At 41.8% G+C, this 17,572-nt stretch overlaps 1 protein-coding gene across 3 annotated transcripts in view; it reads left to right on the top strand.

Moving 5' to 3' along the window:
• Positions 1-305: 305 nt before the first annotated feature.
• The window catches only part of Ect2 (epithelial cell transforming 2), a 51,407-nt gene continuing 34,140 nt past the window's right edge, over positions 306-17,572 (top strand). The window contains exons 1-13 of one of the 3 annotated variants that reach the window (XR_004120399.1): positions 306-483; positions 2,792-2,939; positions 3,587-3,666; positions 3,772-3,864; positions 5,729-5,911; positions 6,615-6,704; positions 7,654-7,761; positions 9,030-9,103; positions 10,620-10,750; positions 11,113-11,228; positions 11,330-11,392; positions 11,975-12,197; positions 14,030-14,166. Coding sequence is in view for 2 of the 3 variants with exons in the window: in XM_031376465.1 (XP_031232325.1) it covers positions 2,813-2,939; positions 3,587-3,666; positions 3,772-3,864; positions 5,729-5,911; positions 6,615-6,704; positions 7,654-7,761; positions 9,030-9,103; positions 10,620-10,750; positions 11,113-11,228; positions 11,330-11,392; positions 11,975-12,197; positions 14,030-14,166 (1,425 nt within the window). In the remaining variant the exon portion in view is untranslated. The remainder of the gene's footprint in view (positions 484-2,791; positions 2,940-3,586; positions 3,667-3,771; positions 3,865-5,728; positions 5,912-6,614; positions 6,705-7,653; positions 7,762-9,029; positions 9,104-10,619; positions 10,751-11,112; positions 11,229-11,329; positions 11,393-11,974; positions 12,198-14,029; positions 14,167-17,572) is intronic. The other 2 variants (XM_031376465.1, XM_031376466.1) reach the window with 2 other exon arrangements.

Genomic DNA, 17,572 nt, shown 5'->3' with positions numbered 1-17,572 from the left:
CTTGACGTTGGAGGCGATGGTGCAGAGAGACTGTGCGTCGGGAAATGAGGAGCTGTTTACTGAGTAAACAAGCGCGGTCACCACAGAAACACCTGCTTCAGCTAGAGGCGCCGCGGAGCCACGCCCCCTTCAAGGCCACATCCGGGCACTCTGCTGACGTTCGCACGCTCGGGCCGTTTAGCGGATTTGAAACACACTCCCAGCCAATCATCCGGCGCCTCCTGAAGGCGGGACGCTGAGATGGACCAATCAGCAGCCCGCCAGGGGTTCCAGCCTATCAGAAGGAGGTTGACGGAGCGTGCCAATCACCACGGCTCTTAGAGAGAGCGACCGGGTTTTTTGAATCGGAGGCGGTCGCCTCCCTCGAGTCATGGCGGCGCCGGGGAGGAGACTCGGTGACTGAGAAGGCTAAGCGGGGACTGCGCCTCAGTGGTTACTTGTATTTTTTTTTTTTTAATATCTGAGCGTGGTGAGGACTGCGGGGTGAGTAGGGGACGGGAAGGGAGGGGGTTCGAGAGCTCGGAACTGTGCGTGGCGGGCCGGGGCGACCGAGGCTGGCGTCCCCGCCACGGGGAGCTCCCACGGCTGCGCACCTGTCTGTCCGGCTCTCCTCCATCCTCTTCCCCCAGGCCCTTCTCCCGTCCTCTGTCCTCGTCCCCGTTAACCTCGCGGGAGTCTGGGGTTCCCCCGTCTGTTCTGCTTCCGTCGGACGCCCCAGGTCGAAGGGCGCAGTTGGGACCGCGATTCTGACTCGCCCGCCCGCCCGCTGCAGCCCCGGAGCTGCTCTGATTGCTTTGTGGTTTCCCTCTGGAATTCCTGCAGAATTCCGATTTTCGATTTTTTTTTTTTTTATAAATATAAAACACCGGCCGGGGCGCCCCGCCCCTTCCTGGCCACAGATGTGTGTGGTTAGTGGTTAGCTTAGCGCTCCCTCATAGTTAGTAGACCCGGCTTGGAGTCAACTGTGGGAACAACTTTCTTAAGCCGCAGACTGGATATGGCAGTGATAATTTGTCTTCTAGGATGGCTGCAAAGGTTAAAATAACGGCAAGGGAGAGATTTAAGGTAGTGACTGTGAATTATCGAGCTCTAAGTAGGTGAGGATAGCTAATTACACTATTCTCGATAACGTATTCACTATTGTGGTCTTGGTTCTTTACTCTGGATGACGTTTTTATGAAAAAGAAAAGTTTATTTATAAGAAAAGCTAAAATAAAAATAAAATAATAAAATAAAAAAATAAAAATGAAAGTTTATTTAAAAGAAAAGCTAAAATGACTATTTGTTTAAAAGAATCCATGTGTCGTGAGACAGGGTCTCAGGTACCCCAGCATAGACTTGAATTGTGGAAAACCCAGGGTGACAAGGAGCTCCACCTACCCTGAGTGCTCGGGTTACAGGTGTACCTTCACCTAGCTTGGTTTCTGAAGTGCCCGCAGGTGACGTCATTGCACGCTGCAGCTGAGTCACATCCCGAGCCAAAGAAGACAGTGCCCGGCGCATTTCAGTTGGCAGTGACGTTGGATGCTAGTCGTACTGTTAGTGTAGCGTGTAGCTCTTTTGCTGTGTATTTGGAAGCTGTTTTGGAAATGAATGATCTATGCATTTAAGCACTTTCAGTGCTTTGGGGTGTAGTGAGAAAGGGTTTAGTTGTCTATCTCCTGCCTCTGTCTTGTGGGTGCTGGAATTTTAGGCCTGTGCCACTAGGCTATATGTTATATTATCAGTCAACAGTTTGGTGATTTTTTTTAAAGGGGCGTCATGTAAACTAAAAGTATCTTTAAAAGTGTGTTGTAAAGCTTTGGCACATAGTTGCACATAATTATAGGCTGTATTTTGACACCTTTTTTCCCTTGGGTCTGGGAGGTTGAATGCAACCTCTTCCAGGCTTTACCACTAAGCCACATCTCAAGTCCTAGTATATCCTAGTATATTTATATACAGTGTAAGGATTAGATCAAGGTCATGGCTTCTACCACTGGAAGCATTTATCCTTTTACTGGAAACGCTCAGAATCCTTTCTACTAACCTTTTAGTTAGGAACTGGAGTTTCTTAGGTGAAGTTTTTAGTCTAGATTAAGCACAGTGTTCTACTAACCATTTCATTAATTATTATTATTTTGGCTTTTTTTGAGATAAGGTTTCATATGACTCCTCCAGCTCATATATATGGTCCTTTTTTGTTTGTTTGTTTGTTTGTTTTGTTATTTTTGTTTTTCGAGACAGGGTTTCTCTGTATAGCCCTGACTGTCCTGGAACTCACTCTGTAGACCAGGCTGGCCTTGAACTCAGAAATCCGCCTGCCTCTGCCTCCTAAGTGCTGGGATTAAAGGCCTGCGCCACCACTGCCCTGCCTGAGTTTTGTTTTATAAGAAGGAAAACTTAAGTCTCATGGAGACTTTGAGACCGGCTCTTGTACCCCACATTTGCTTTGAATTCATGTTTCCAGGGATGACCTCTAATTCCTGATGTATTTGTACCTCCACCTCCTGTGTGCTGAGATTACAAGTATGACCATCCACCCTACCTCGAGGGTCCAGCTTACAAATTCTAGATCCGCAAATACAGCGTCTAAGTCAGTGGCTCACAGTCTGTGGGTCTCCATATTTACAGTATGATCCGTAAGAGTGGCAAAATCATAGTTATGAAGTAGCCGTGAAGTTGCAGTTGGGGAGGGGATGTACTGAAGATCTGCAGCATTAGGGACGTTGAAGCACTCACTGTTGTAAAGCTTGTCGCTCACTGACCGTGTTTGTCCCATGTATTCTCACTTCAAGTTTTACCGTTTCAGCCCTCTAAAGTAGTGCAAACAATGGCTGACGACAGCGTGTTACCATCTCCTACTGAGATAACTGGCTTGGCAGACTCTTCCGTGTTTGACTCTAAAGTTACTGAAACGTCCAAGGAAAACTTGTGCTTAGCGTCTTCAAATGTTGATGGTAAGCTTTTAAAAACACAAAATTGTTAGTAGTACTGAACCTTTTGGTATTGAGTAATTAGGGCTCTGTCTCCATTCTGTGCCGTCATTTGGGTTAACGTGCGCCCCCACTTGGAGAAAGGAAGTGTCTTCGTGCTGACACTGCTTTCTCTGTTAAGCTGGAGTTTATTATTGCTTAAGCGAGGAGTGATGTGGTTAACTGCTTTGCACTGTTTTGTTCTAAAGTTTCATGTCCTTTAAGGAGGAGGGTCAGGCTTCCTAACCCTTCTTTAAAGGGATTGTTTCTTTAGTGTTGTATGCCTTTTGCTACAATGTATATAGCCTTTCTAAAAGTGATATGGTCAAGCCGGCGGTGGTGGCCAGCACTTGGGAGGCAGAGGCAGGTGGATTCGAGGCCAGCCTGGTCTACAGAGTTGAGTTCCAGGACAGCCAGGGCTACACAGAGAAACCCTGTATTGAGAAATCAAAAAAAAAAAAAAAAAAAAAGGTCAAATATTTTTGTAGGAAATTCAGGATTAGGTTACTTTAGCTTCTGGGGATATTTTACTTTCCTCAGACATAGACTTTCTAGCTAGAAAGAGGGCCTAGGAACTTCTAATTGTGCTGTTGGCACCTCGTAACCACATGGAAACATTTTACATCTAATAGAAGAGATGCCTCAGGCTGAAGCAAGAGTGGTGGTGGTCCAGGGAGCTGGGAGACAAGAGGAGCTTCTCAAGGCCTTGAAGGTAAGGAGCTGGGCTTTGTGGTTCATTTCTTAGGAGATTCTTCACACAGCTTTGGAAATACTTCCCTCCCTTTCTTAATCTTACACTTAAGTCTCTTTTCTACAGACTATTAAGATAATGGAAGTCCCTGTTATAAAGATAAAAGAAAGTTGTCCTGGAAAATCGGAGGAAAAATTAATAAAAAGTATTATTAATATGGTAGGTCAAGCACCTCATTGCATGTGGCATGCTTCACTTCCCTCAATTGAATGACTTCACTCTGGTGACTGGAATCAGGCATGAGGTGTATTGTGCACTCGGAAGTAGAAATGTTAGAAGTAGTTTATTTTAGAATTAAGTTGTTTCTGAACCTCCAAATTATAGCATCTATCAGAAATTCAAATTTTAGAGACTTTGTCATTATTTAAGAAAAGGATGTAATGGGTACAGAGATCTGATACTTTTCTTACACGTTTAAGTACTTTTCCCCATTAATTTTATCTTTAGTTTAAATTCTTGCTATTTTCCAGTGTATAACAATAACCAGTGATTATCAGTTACTTTGCCTCAGAATTTGTAGCATATAAATTCTTTAGTTTGTCTCCATAATAATCACTATTTATTCTATCTTGTCATTTTGGACCCAGGGTCTCATGCATACCAGGCAAACATTTTACTCCTGAGCTAACGCCCGACCTTCAGTTACATTAGTTTGCTAGGGCTATTCAAACAAAGTATCACAGACTGTGTACGGATAGATTAAACAGCAGAACTCAGTCTGAAGTCAGTGCCAGCCGGCCTGCTGTCCTTTCGTCTGCGTAGGCGTCCGTGCTGCGTCCCTCATGGCCTTGTTTCCATGAACTCCATCTCTGCCGTTTATGCTCAGAGTTCTTATGAGCACCTGAGTCAGACTGGATGAGGGCCACCCTGGACAGCTCATTTAATGTTGTCTCTGTAATGGCCTTAGCTGCATACAGTCACATTGAGAGATAAGGTTTCAGTTTTCATTTTCAGTTAGCTTTCAACAGAAGAATTTCAGGGATAGATGATTTGGTCCATCACTCCAGCCTCAACTCAAAGCCCAGATAATTTATTAATGTGTTCAGAGTTTTTTTCTCTGTTCTGTTCACACAGGAATTATGTAAGCTCTTCAGTATTCCTCCCCTTACCCCCTTTGGGAGACAAGGTTTCTGTGTAGCCCTGGCTGTCCTGGACCAGGCTGGCTTTGAACTCAGATCCGCCTCCCTCTGCCTCCCAAGTGCTGGAATTAAAGGCATGCACTACTACATCCAGCCCAGTTTTTTTTTTTTAATGAAGATACTTTTAATAAGATACTTGCTTTTGTATATCATATATGTGTCCTAATGCAGCCAAATTGGCTCATGACCTCTCTTTGCAGCGTATGTATTGAAATGAGAATGTTAATCAGTAACCTTTTACTAAGTGTTAATGGCGTTTTGTTTTGTTTTGTTTTGTTTTTGAAGATAGCTGATTATCATTTTTCTTTTTCAGAATAAAAATTGGTAGATATATACCTAATGCAGTATATCAAAATACATATACTTACATTTTTTTTTTTTTAAAGAGTCTAGCCTAGTGGCTCATACCCGTAATCTTACCACTTACCTGGCTGAAGCCAGAAACATGGCTGAGAGGTTAAGGCTGGCCTGAGGAGTGTCAAAACCAAACAATAATAGACTGACAGTAGCCCATGGGCAGAGTGCTTGCCTAGCGGATTGAGATCTAGGTTTGATCCCCATTACTACCAAAAACTAAAACTGCAGCACCTGGTGTTGTAGTACGTGGAACTTGCTGTGCATGCTAGTGGCATCTAGACCACAGTCATAGAGGCTATTTACATCTTCAGTACAGTAAGATCTTAATGGACATGGGGGTATGTGACGTAGAAAGTAGAGAAATATGACTCTGCACTCTTAGATGTTAGGTTGGGAATGGTAGGCTTTAACAGTGAACTTTTCTAAAAAGATGTCAAAAAATATAGGAGTCAATTTTAGGGAGTCATATATTATTTTATATGACCTATGAATTATTTTTGTTTGTAATAACTATGAAAAAAATCCAGGAAATGAAAGTGCCCTGTGTAAAGATGGACTCAATGGAAGAATTTGAAAGTTTGGATTCCCCAGAATTTGAGAATATATTTGTAGTTACTGACTTCCAGAATTCTGTCTTCAATGACTTATACAAGGCTGATTGTAGGATTGTTGGACCACCAGTTATACTCAACTGTGCACAAAGGGGAGAGGTAAGAAACGTATGTTTATCATCTCAAGCATACATTTTTATTAATGCATTCTTTGAAAATTTATAAATAGAAATGCTATTAATTGTTGAGTGCACATAGCAATTAGAATAAGAAAAATTTGTTGTTGCTGGGGTATGATAGCTCATGCCATGAGACTTGGTTTTCAAGAAGGTATACACTTAAACCTTTCTTATTTCCACTTAAAATTGGTATCATATCCATTATAAGATTTTAATTAGGAAAATTATTTTAGCTTTTTTTCTTTTCCTTTCTTTTTAAATTTATTTATTTTATGTGTATGAGTACACTGTAGCTGTACAGATGGCCGTGAGCCATCCTGTGTGGCTGGTGGGAATTGGACTCAGGATCTCTGCCAGCCCCGCTTACTCTGGTGTCATTGTAGCTGTCTCCCAACGTACCAGAAAAGGGCGTCAGATTTCATTACGCGTGGTTGTGAGCCACCATGTGGTTGCTGGAATTTGAACTCAGGACCTTCGGAAGAGCAGTCAGTGCTCTTACCCGCTGAGCCATCTCGCCAGCCCTCTTTTCCTCTTTTTTTTTTTTTAAATATTGTATGTGTGTATGTAAGTGTATGTGAGTGTGTGAACTTGAGTATTGAAAATTGGCAAAAACCTTCAGGAAATGTTTTCTCCATTCCAACTGAAGAGGACGCTCATGGTTTGCAATTATGCTCTCCATCCAGCCCTTGCCGTTCTCCTGCCGGCCACTGTACTGTACAAGCATGCTGGGCCTGGTGCTCTGCTTCACGGGGTTCCGCAGGAAGGAGGAGCTTGTGAGTATAAGACATTGACTGGTAATGCAGAGTTAAAGTGCATGCATTCACTTATTTATTTCTGTTTGCTGTCATGACTTCATTTTAAAAATGCTATGAGTATCAGGTTCAAAATTTTAGAGAAACTCCTAAGTTTAAAAAAAAAAAAGACTTGTAAGTGCTAGTTGGCCCGTGAATTAATACAAAGTCCCATAACTATGTGAACTGTTTTACTTTTTGTTAATTATGAGTTACATTGGTTAGTTGAAGTTTTTTTGTTATACAAGATGAATACTGTTTTACAAACCAAACTTTAAAGTATTTTTACCACCATGAATAAGTCATAGAAACTTTTTTTGGTTCACAATATTTCCTCAGTTGGAACTAGTAAGTATTTCTGTAATTTTGTGGGGAAAATATTGATGTTCTATAACCTGATATTAAAATTCAATATCTTGGTGCTAGAGAGATGGGTCAGTGGTTAAGAGCACTTGTTGCCATTAGAGGACAAAAGTTTGGTTCCCCGCACCCGAATCTGGTCTTATAGCTGCCTTTAATAGCAGCTCTGGGGGACGCCTGCTTCTGGCCTCTGTGGGTACCTACTTGTGTGTGTGCATACTCACAGACTCATAAAGATAAACTGTAAAAAAGAGATTGATATATTTATTTGTGAGTATACAACCTTGGCTTCAATTCCCAATATTGTAAAAAAAGAAAAAAAAGAAGAGAAAAAAGGTGAATAAATGAAAATAATACATCCATGTGTTTAAGCAGTATTAGAGTTTGTTGTCTATTATTAATTTAATATTCTGTGTATGGTTTATCTTTGTATAGATTTACCTGTAGCCATAACAAGATAACTCTTAAAAAAGTTCGTTTTAAAGTTTTATAAAGTAGTTAATGTTAAATGAGTTATTAGTACAGATTTTGTTCAAATTAAAAACAATTTTGTTTTAATTTTTCTTTTGAGGTCAAATTGGTAACATTGGTTCATCATATGGGTGGAGTTATTCGGAAAGAATGTAATTCCAAAGTAACACATCTGGTGGCAAATTGTACACAAGGTGAAAAATTTAGGGTATGTAAGCTTACTATTTTTGTTTTTTCAGTATAGTATTGCTTTGTAATGTTTATTTTGAGACAGTCTTATACTATAGTCCAGAATAATCTAGAAATGATTGTGTAGGCCAGGCTAGCCTAGAACTCATTAGTGTCCTCCTGTTTCCAGCTCCTTCATAGGCATGATCTTCCATGCTTGGCTTGGGTTAAATAATGTCACTTTCTGTTTATTCTACCGTTTTTGAGGCTCAGATGGAGGTTTGTCATTGGAATGTCAGTAGAGGGCAAAGGGAACTCAGGTTTAGCTCAGGGGTAGTGAGTCTGGGAGCACAGAGGGACCTTCTGCAGAGGCTTAGATGGCGAGGCTCTGTAGGCACAGGCTTTCCCAATGTTTCCCATGGTGGTTCTTGACGAGAAAGTCCTTGGTTCCAAATTATTCATTGACTGTTCAGTGTGGAAAATGGTTTCGTTCCATCTTCTCAGGGTGGACCAGAGATTAAATACCCGTTGCAGGAAGGAATGTCTGGGAAGGGAAGCTTAGTGGCTAAGCCCTCAGGGCTCATCTAGATGCCTCATTAGCATGGAGAACTCGGTTCTGATCTACTGTAGGTAGGTGACCATAGGTCCTGTTCTATGCTGGTAGTGTGGTCATGTGACAGCAGCCTGTCAGGAGGCAGGTGACCCTCCTAGAGTCCCCTCAGAGGTTCCCTCTCAGAGGTTCCCTCTCAGAGGTTCCCTCTCAGAGGTTCTGGGACTTCCGATCATCTCGACCTAAACAGAATTTCCTGCCACTACGTCCACTGCTGCACAGTCACTGCTTGCTTTCTTTTCTTTTCTTTCTTTTTTCTTTCTTTTTTTTTTTTTTTTTTTTTTTTTTTTGCTTTTTTGTGAGACAGGGTTTCTCTGTGTAGCTCTGGCTATCTTGGAACTTACTCTGTAGACCAGGCTGGCCTCGAACTCAGAAATCTGCCTGCCTCTGCTTCCCAAGTGCTGGGATTAAAGGCATGGGCCACTGCTGCCTGGCACTTGTTTTCTTTTGTAGTCTTGTTTTAGCCAGTACTTCCAAGGTATGAACAGAACAAAAGGAGAAATCAAAGAGCTATAGTTATAGAAAATAGAAGAAGCGTTTGGGTATCATGGAACTTACTTTAGAGTCACCATAACTTTTAACAAAATATAATGTGAAATTCTGCTAATAATTTTATACCCAGTTCTTTATAAGCACTTCCCTTTTTCATCCCACTTTTTAAGATGAAAACGCATTGTAATTGGTGTTGATATTCTTAGGTTGCAGTGAGTCTGGGTACTCCAATTATGAGGCCAGAATGGATTTATAAAGCATGGGAAAGACGCAATGAACAGTAAGTGCTTAGGAATCCATATTTATTATGTGAATTCAACATGTTCTTTCCTTTTTTTTCTTTTTAATATTTGTGTTTTGTGTGTGTGTGTGTGTGTGTGTGTGTGTGTGTTTGTATATTTGTGTACTTGAATGAGTATTTTTGTACCACGTGTATACAATGTCTGAGGAAGCTAGAAGGTGGCATGCATCAAATCCCCTGGAACTAGAGTTATCATGTGGGTGCTCAGAGTCAAACATGGGTCCCTGGAATAGCAGCCACGTTTTTTAACTACTGAGCCATATTTCTAGTCCAACATATTGTTACTATTTTTTAAAGTGTGGTTAACATTTGTTTTAAAGATGCCATGTGCCAACAAAAACTAAATTTGTAAATAGTATAGAAAACATGAATTCTTTGAACAGGTTAGGGAATAAAACATAGGTTATAAAACAAATAATTTATATATAATAGATATATAATAAGACATAGGTTTTGAAACAATTAAAATAGAAAGATTTGATATCGTTGGGTTTTACTTTGTAAAATCGTTTCTCAGAATTAAAAGAACTTTGTGCACGGTTGTGTGTGTGGGCATGCATGCTGCAGCGCAGATGTGGAGGTGGGAGGGGTGTGGACTGTGTTCTCTGTTGACTGTACATGCACTCTAGGGTCACGGCATGTGCCCGTACCTGCTAGCTGTCTGTCTCTTGGGGCTGGGCGGTCCAGATGCTTCTCTAGGTGGAGGCACCTGATCCCTAGCCTGATGACTTGTGTTTGATTCCCTAGGTTCACCTGAGTGAGCGATTAGCCTTGGGGGCATTGTCTGCTGACATCTTTTTTTGTTTGTTTTTGTTTTTCGAGACAGGGTTTCTTTGTGTAGCCCTGGCTGTCCTGGAACTCACTCTATAGACCAGGCTGGCCTCGAACTCAGAAATCTGTCTGTCTCTGCCTCCCAAGTGCTGGGATTAAAGGCGTGCACCCCCCACTGCCCAGTGACTTCCATGTTTGCACTGTAGCATCCATGTGCACCCATACCAATGCATTTTTTCCCATTATCATAAACGTTTGAAAATTTATTAGATAATAGCTTACTGCTTTGGGTATTTGGATTATGGTTTTTTTACTTTATTATCTTTTTCTGCTAACCTTCCAGTTGTGCATGGTCTGCTATGGTACTTCACCATCATGGAAAAGGTCATGACATTGGAGAATGTCTCTATTTATAGAATTTCAAAAGCCCAGCCAGGATTTGAATGATGTGAAGGTTGTCTGTGATTATTTTGTCAGATGCAATGATTCCTAGGCCTATCTGTGCTAATTTCAACTTCTACTAAGCAGCATCCCAGTCGGCCTCCTCTTACTAAACAAAACAAAGCAGACAAAACCAAAACCAACTTTTTAGGACTTTATGTAAAATATTTTCAATAAATGCATTTATTGTTGTAGGACCTTAAGAATTACTGAGATTTCACAAACTGATTTGCCTAGCTGATGGAATTTAAGCTGGTTTTAGAAATGTGCATTTTGTTTTTAGGTGTTTTTGTGCAGCAGTTGATGACTTTAGAAATGAATTTAAAGTTCCTCCATTCCAAGATTGCATTTTAAGTTTCCTGGGATTTTCAGATGAAGAGCAACACAGTATGGAAGAAATGACTGAAATGCAAGGTCAGGTAACATGATGTCTGTGGTGGTCAGTAATGTCCAGAGCGAGCACCTGAGCACATCTGTGAGGAGCTTCTAGACTGGGTTAAGGGAGGTAGAAGGCTCCTAACAGGGAGTGGCACCGCTCCGGCTCACAAAGGCGACTGTGAGCTGAATGCCTGCATGTGCTTCTGCTTTTTGTGTTGTGACCTTATGCTTTTCCTGCTGCCACGGCTTACCTGTCACCAGTGGTCTGTGCCCTGACCCGAGTAACGTCCTGTTAGAAATAACTCAGCATACAAACACTTGACAATAAATAGCTGCTTTAGAGATGGATATTTGAGAACAGCTATTTGACTGATCTGCTGTGTCCTGGTTCTCCTTAGGAGGTAGCTATTTACCAGTCGGGGATGAAAGGTGTACTCACCTTATTGTTGAAGAGAATACAGTAAAGGACCTTCCATTTGAACCTTCAAAGAAACTTTTTGTTGTCAAGCAAGAGGCAAGTAATTCCAGAATGAAATTAGTTAGCTTTAACAATATTATAGCTTCTCTGTTAAGGTCAGTTTAAAAATCTTAATTCAAATACTCTTCTCTCTTTAGTGGTTCTGGGGAAGCATTCAGATGGATGCTCGTGCAGGAGAAACGATGTATCTGTATGAAAAGGTGTGTTTTTGCTCTTGGTTCTGTGAATTTGTGCAAAATTGATACTATTGTATCCAAAACATTTAGAAAGCATAATGTATAATTAGTATTACCTAGGTATTTAGAAGAAATATTTGAAAATATACATACATACATGGTTACATATTATTTATACACACATATATATGTATATGCAGTGAGAGAGCTTTTCAAACTCTTGTTTGAACTTGGAATATTTTTCAGGAAATATTTAAGTCTATTCAGTTCCCCTCACTGCTATATTCTTGAGACACAGGGAAATGAAATGTGGCTCTTTCTTTCTCAGTCCATGCTCTAGAAAGAGTAGCTGGTAAAAAGACAAGCTCAGCGATGGTTATTCAGTGGAGACGGTACTATGAACAAAAAGGGGCTAGGCTGCTACAGACGCTGGTGTCTGGACCACTCCTTTTTTAAAATGAAGCTTTTGAATTAGATAGAAGACTATAAGATTGTAAGCGTTATTGTACACAATTCTGGGTTTTGTCAGTAGAGATATACCTTCCATGTTCCTGTTTGTTAGAACCATCATAGTAAAATTAAACACTTTTGTGCTTTTGATTTCAGGCTAACACTCCTGAGCTCAAGAAATCGGTGTCTCTGCTTTCTCTAAGTACCCCAAACAGCAACCGCAAAAGACGGAGATTGAAAGAAACCCTGGCTCAGCTGTCCAGGGAAACTGACCTCTCTCCTTTCCCTCCCCGTAAGCGGCCCTCAGCTGAGCACTCCCTTTCTATTGGATCACTCCTGGATATCTCCAACACACCCGAGTCCAGCATTCACTATGGAGGTAGTAATTCACGTTTCACAGAATTAATCTTTGAGACGGAGTGTACTGGGATAACTTAATAGAATAAATCCCTGCTACAGTGAATGAACTGGAAATGGAAAGGCTTTTCTCTTAACATCCTTGGTCTAGTTGAGGCAACAAGACAGTTCAAAAGAAAAGCTGAGCGTAGCTGGGTAAGGTGATATACCCCTATAATTCCAGGATTGAGCGAGTGGAGCCCAGAAGGCGGGTTAGAGACAATCTGGCTATTATGAGACTTGGCCTCAAAACAAGAACAAAAACAAATCAACAGAAACCCAGGAAAGAAAAACAAATCCTGTAAGAAATCAACTGTGCAGTGATGCTTCTGTTGGGTCATTATTTACTTATGCTTTTGTGTGTTTGTAAAAGGTGGTATCTGTCTTACGTGCCACTGCACTTCAGAACGGGGGAGTTATGAATCGTCCAGGGCTATAGCCGAAGAGTGACAGACATTGTCTTGTTTTTCTTTTTGAGACAAGGTCTCATGTAGCTGAGGCTAGTCTTAAACTGCTCGTGACCCTGGTTCTCAAGCACTGGGTTTACAGGCATGCAGCACCACACCCGAGTTAATTTTAATACTCAACAGTTGTGAGGTCATGGGGAAGTGAGGTAGAATGAATAGGTAGAGAAGTCAGGAGGGTGATGTCACTGTGCTGAACAAAGACTCCTATAGCTAACTGTATTACGATCACTAGGATTTTCTAGATTTAAGATACAGAAAGTAAAAGCCTTTGAGTTCCCAGTGTTCAGTACTAAGTGTCACACATGCTCGGGAGGTGCCCTTCCTGTATATTACCAGCCTATGCTTTGAGACAAGAAAGGGAATATTGCTGTGTGGCCAGGGTGTCCTTGAACTCATGGCTTTTCTTCAGCATCCCGAGTAATGAGATTATAGATGTGAGCTATTATAGCTACTTTGGAGACATTTCTTAAATAACCATGGAACAGTGTCTTAGTCAGGGTTTCTATTCCTGCACAGACATCATGACCAAGAAGCAAGTTGGGGAGGAAAGGGTTTATTCGGCTTACACTTCCACATGGCTGTTTATCATCAGAGGAAGTCAGGACTGGAACTCAAGCAGGTCAGGAAGCAGGAGCTGATGCAGAGGCCATGGAGGGATGTTCCTTACTGGCTTGCTTCTCCTGGCTTGCTCAGCCTGCTCTCTTATAGAACCGAAGACCTCCAGCCCAGGGATGGCACCACCCAGAAGGGGCCCTACCCCCTTGATCACTAATTGAGAAAATGCCCCACAGCTGGACCTCATGGAGGCACTTCCCCAACTGAAGCTCCCCTCTCTGTGATAACTCCAGCCTGTGTCAAGTTGACACACAAAACTAGCCAGTACAAACAGTTATAACAAACTGTTAATAACATTAACACAACCCTCCTCTCCCGCAAACAACAAGAAACTCTTATATTTTAGGTTAAGATCCAATCTAGGGTACCTGTTTTTACCATTTAGTTTATTCTCATTGAGGGGGGTCTCCTTTAATGTAATAACCTTGATAAATCTGAAGAGTGTAGGCCACTTATTTGTACACTGTCAGCTTTTTAGTTGGTATTGGGGTTGAACCTAGAACTTCACATGTGCCAGACGAGCAGTCTCCCATTGATCCATGTTCTCAGCTCTGAATCAATGACCTTTTTTGGTCATTGAATTTTTCTGGCCTTACCCCATGAGCAAGCCAGGAGAAGCAAGCCAGTAAGGAACATCTCTCTCCATTTACTTTAACAGAAATCTCTACTGCGGTGCTTTATAATGTCTGTATAGCGTTTAGATCTGCCTTCTGATTGAACCTTTCTTTTCCAGAAACACCGAAGTCTTGTGCTAAGTCTTCTAGAAGTTCTACTCCAGTTCCTCCAAAGCAATCAGCCAGGTGGCAGGTGGCGAAAGAGCTCTACCAGACTGAGAGCAATTATGTCAATATACTGGCCACAATCATTCAAGTGAGTATGGTCTGGCTGTAGAGTGAGTCTCATTGTTTAGAATTCTCCCCCCTTCTCTTCCTTTCTATGACTTTGTGTTTTGTTCTTTTAAAGAATATTGGTATTTTGGGGGGTGGTAGCTGTGGATATGGGGTTGACATAAATCTTGCTGTGTATTTCTGGCTGGGCTGGTACTTAACACAGAGTGGTCTCAGACTTAAAGCCATCTTCCTTCCTCTGCCTCCTGAGTACTGTGATAATAGGTGTGTACCACCCCCACAGGAGGATGGCTGAAAAGACCAAACCAAGTAGGATTGTATTAATGGTTTTTGAAACAATAGTCCTTAACTGCAGTGTTTTTTTAATAAGAGTAGCACCTGTCAGAAGCTGCCACACTCTTGGTCTCTAGACATGCTTTTCCTGCAACACCATAGCCTTTTTGTAACCTTGTGTCTCTGTCTGTGTCTTGTATTAATTACTACCAGGCACTTGTACCTAAAACCTCTTGAGCCGGGCCTAGTGGCGCACACCTTTAATCCCAGGCCAGCCTGGTCTACAGAGTGAGTCTCAAAAAACAAAAAAACAAAACAAAACAAAACAAAAAAACCTCTTGAAAAGGTGTGTGTCGACCCCAGCCGCTCAAACTGGGCTGACACACTGACTACAACTTCCACATTGTTAACATACTGCTTCATGTTTAGAAGCGATCAGATTTTCTGAAATTTATGTTCTAGAGAAATTGTTCTATTTACTGCTACATATATGTGACAAAAGATAGTCTACACTGCGGCTGAGAAGCCGTGCATACTGAGGTAGTCTACACTGCGGCTGAGAAGCCGTGCATACTGAGGTAGTCTACACTGCGGCTGAGAAGCCGTGCAATACTGATATCAGTAATTTGTTTAGGCTTTTCATGACTTCTGATCCTCCTGTTTCTACCTCTTCAGTGCCAGGACTGTTGGTGTGTGCTACTCTGCCAGGCTTATGTGGTGCTGGGGATGGATCCCAGGGCGTTCTGCATGCTCTGCCTGTTAGGCAGACACTACTAACTGAATTACATCCCTAGTCCTAGTTTTTTACTAACATTTGTGAAAACTACTTTTGAGAGACAATTTTACACACACAAACACAAAAACAAGTAAAGTACAGTCAGTGTACAGTAAAGGGCAAGAAAAGCTGGGGATGGTGCGCAGTGTGAACCTAAGGGTGAAGTTGCTGTGCGGCATGGGGCCTGAGACTTGGATCTCCAGAGCCCTGTAACGCTGGGTGAGCTTAGCAGCTGACTAGGATTCCAGTCTCAGAAGTTAATGTGGATCCGTCCCCAGAGCAATTGGACTAGTAAGATTAGCCACATTGGTTAGCTTTGGGTTAGACCAAGAGGACCTGCTTCATTTCAGTGCATAAGGTGGAAGAGCCACGGAGGGCCATGCTCAACATCAGGCCCCAACTCGCGCGTGCGCACACACACACACACACACACACACACACACACACACACACACACACACACACACACACACACACACACACACACACACACACACACACACACACACACACACTGACATAGATACACATGCACATGTTGTCATTACAGGGACAGGTGCATGTGGCACAGGTTTTAGTGTCCGTATCCTTAACACAACTTACTAAAACTTCCAAGTTGCTGCCGGACAGTTTATCCTTTCTAAAACACAGATTCACACCTCACCCCAGTTTTTGTAATCAGGGTGAACTCTATCTACAAAACAAAACAAAACAAAACAAAAAAAAACAAAACAAACTTAAAACCACAGCTGGGCATTGTAGTACAAACCTGAAACCCCAGTACGTGGTAGGTTAAGGTAGGAGGAAGACAAAGTCTAGGCCAGCCTAGACTAGCATAGTAAGAGCCTGCCCTCTTCCAAAGAGAGAAGCAAATTTTGGGTATTTGTTTGATATAGGTGGATAAATTAAAAGTAAGTGATTTTGAAAATGTTTCAAAAAAGAGCAAAAGTCCTAAAAGCTATCTTAAAGAGAATGTTCTTGGGCTGGGTTTTGCTCACTGCTCAAGCTGTAGACTAACACAGGCAAAAACTGCGTTCAATCCATAATTAACACTGGCTTGGAGGAGGAAGGAAAAGAAAGAACTGTCGTAAATACAGGTCACAGTCCTTTAGAATCTTCTCTGAGCTTATGTAAGCAAAGTGGCATGAAATGTGCCTCCAATCTAATCATTTCACACGTGCAATTAAAGGTTTCAGTTAACTGGGCATGGTGACTCATGCAAGTAGGCCAGTTCTCTGGAGGCTAGGGCAGCTGGATTGCTGTGAGTGCAAATGCACTTTGAGTGGTTAAGACTTGCTTGGTTGTGTGTTCATTTGTTTTGTTTTTCTTCTGGCTTTGCTTCAATGTTGATCTGGATGACCTTGATCTCAGCTCTTCCCGCTTCCTTCCGATATGTTGGGATTGCTAATGTGATTTTATATTTATATAAATTGTATCAGTTTTCATTTCTTGGATTTAGTTGTACTGTACCATACCGTCTTGAATATTGTTGTTTTCTATTATGAAATAATTTTGTGTTTCTTCAGAAATTTCTAGAATCAGATTCTTTCTATGTATAGAAGGTCCTAGGATTTTTGATTCATATTGTCTTGAAACACTGAGATCAACTAGCAAGATAATTGTCATTTCTTTCTGTGTTGAGTCCATCTGCGACTGTGAGACGTCATTTATTACGTCTTTATTTCACCTGTTACCTCTGGTTTTGAGCATGCGCATCCTATACTCAAATGTTTAGTTTTTATTTTATATTAGATGGCACAGCTTTTTACATTATTATTTTTTTAAACTTTTGGGATAGAGTCTCACTACATATCACTGGCTATCTTGGAACTTGCTATTTAGACCAGGATGGCCTTGATATCACAGATCGATCCACTTAGCTCTGCCTCCATTTTGTGGTGTCCCCAAAGCCTGAGTCCTGTGAGTAGGCTGTGCGTGGCCTTTGTGTTCGTGTGTGCTGTCCTCTTATCCTGTGGCCTTGCTGGACCTCCTTATTTGTCATGTGAGGTTTTCTTCCTTTCCTTTTTCTCTTTTCTGATTGATTGGGCAGGACCAGTGAGATGGCTCAGTGTGGGTGAGGCACTTGCCTCAGACATCTGTAATGACCTGAGCATGATCCCAGCACCCCTGATAGGAGAAAATAGACTTCGGAAATTTGTTCTCTGACCTTTATATGTGTGTTTTGCATGTGTGCACCCATGTTTTCTCCCCCTTCCTCGTCCTCTCCCTCCCTTCTCTCTTTCACATACAGCCATGTACAATAATAATAATAATAGCAAAAATAATGATGATGATGCCTGTAGCAATAAGTGGACAGACTTCAGGTCTCTTCATACGAGATCGAGACATCGAGTTTCTTGGCTACTGAGTTTCTGTGCCA

Source organism: Mastomys coucha, unplaced genomic scaffold (genome assembly GCF_008632895.1).
Source record: "Mastomys coucha isolate ucsf_1 unplaced genomic scaffold, UCSF_Mcou_1 pScaffold17, whole genome shotgun sequence".
Classification (NCBI taxonomy): Eukaryota; Metazoa; Chordata; class Mammalia; order Rodentia; family Muridae; genus Mastomys; species Mastomys coucha.
Note: the sequence above shows the minus strand (reverse complement) of the source record. Positions and strands in the feature narration are given on the sequence as shown.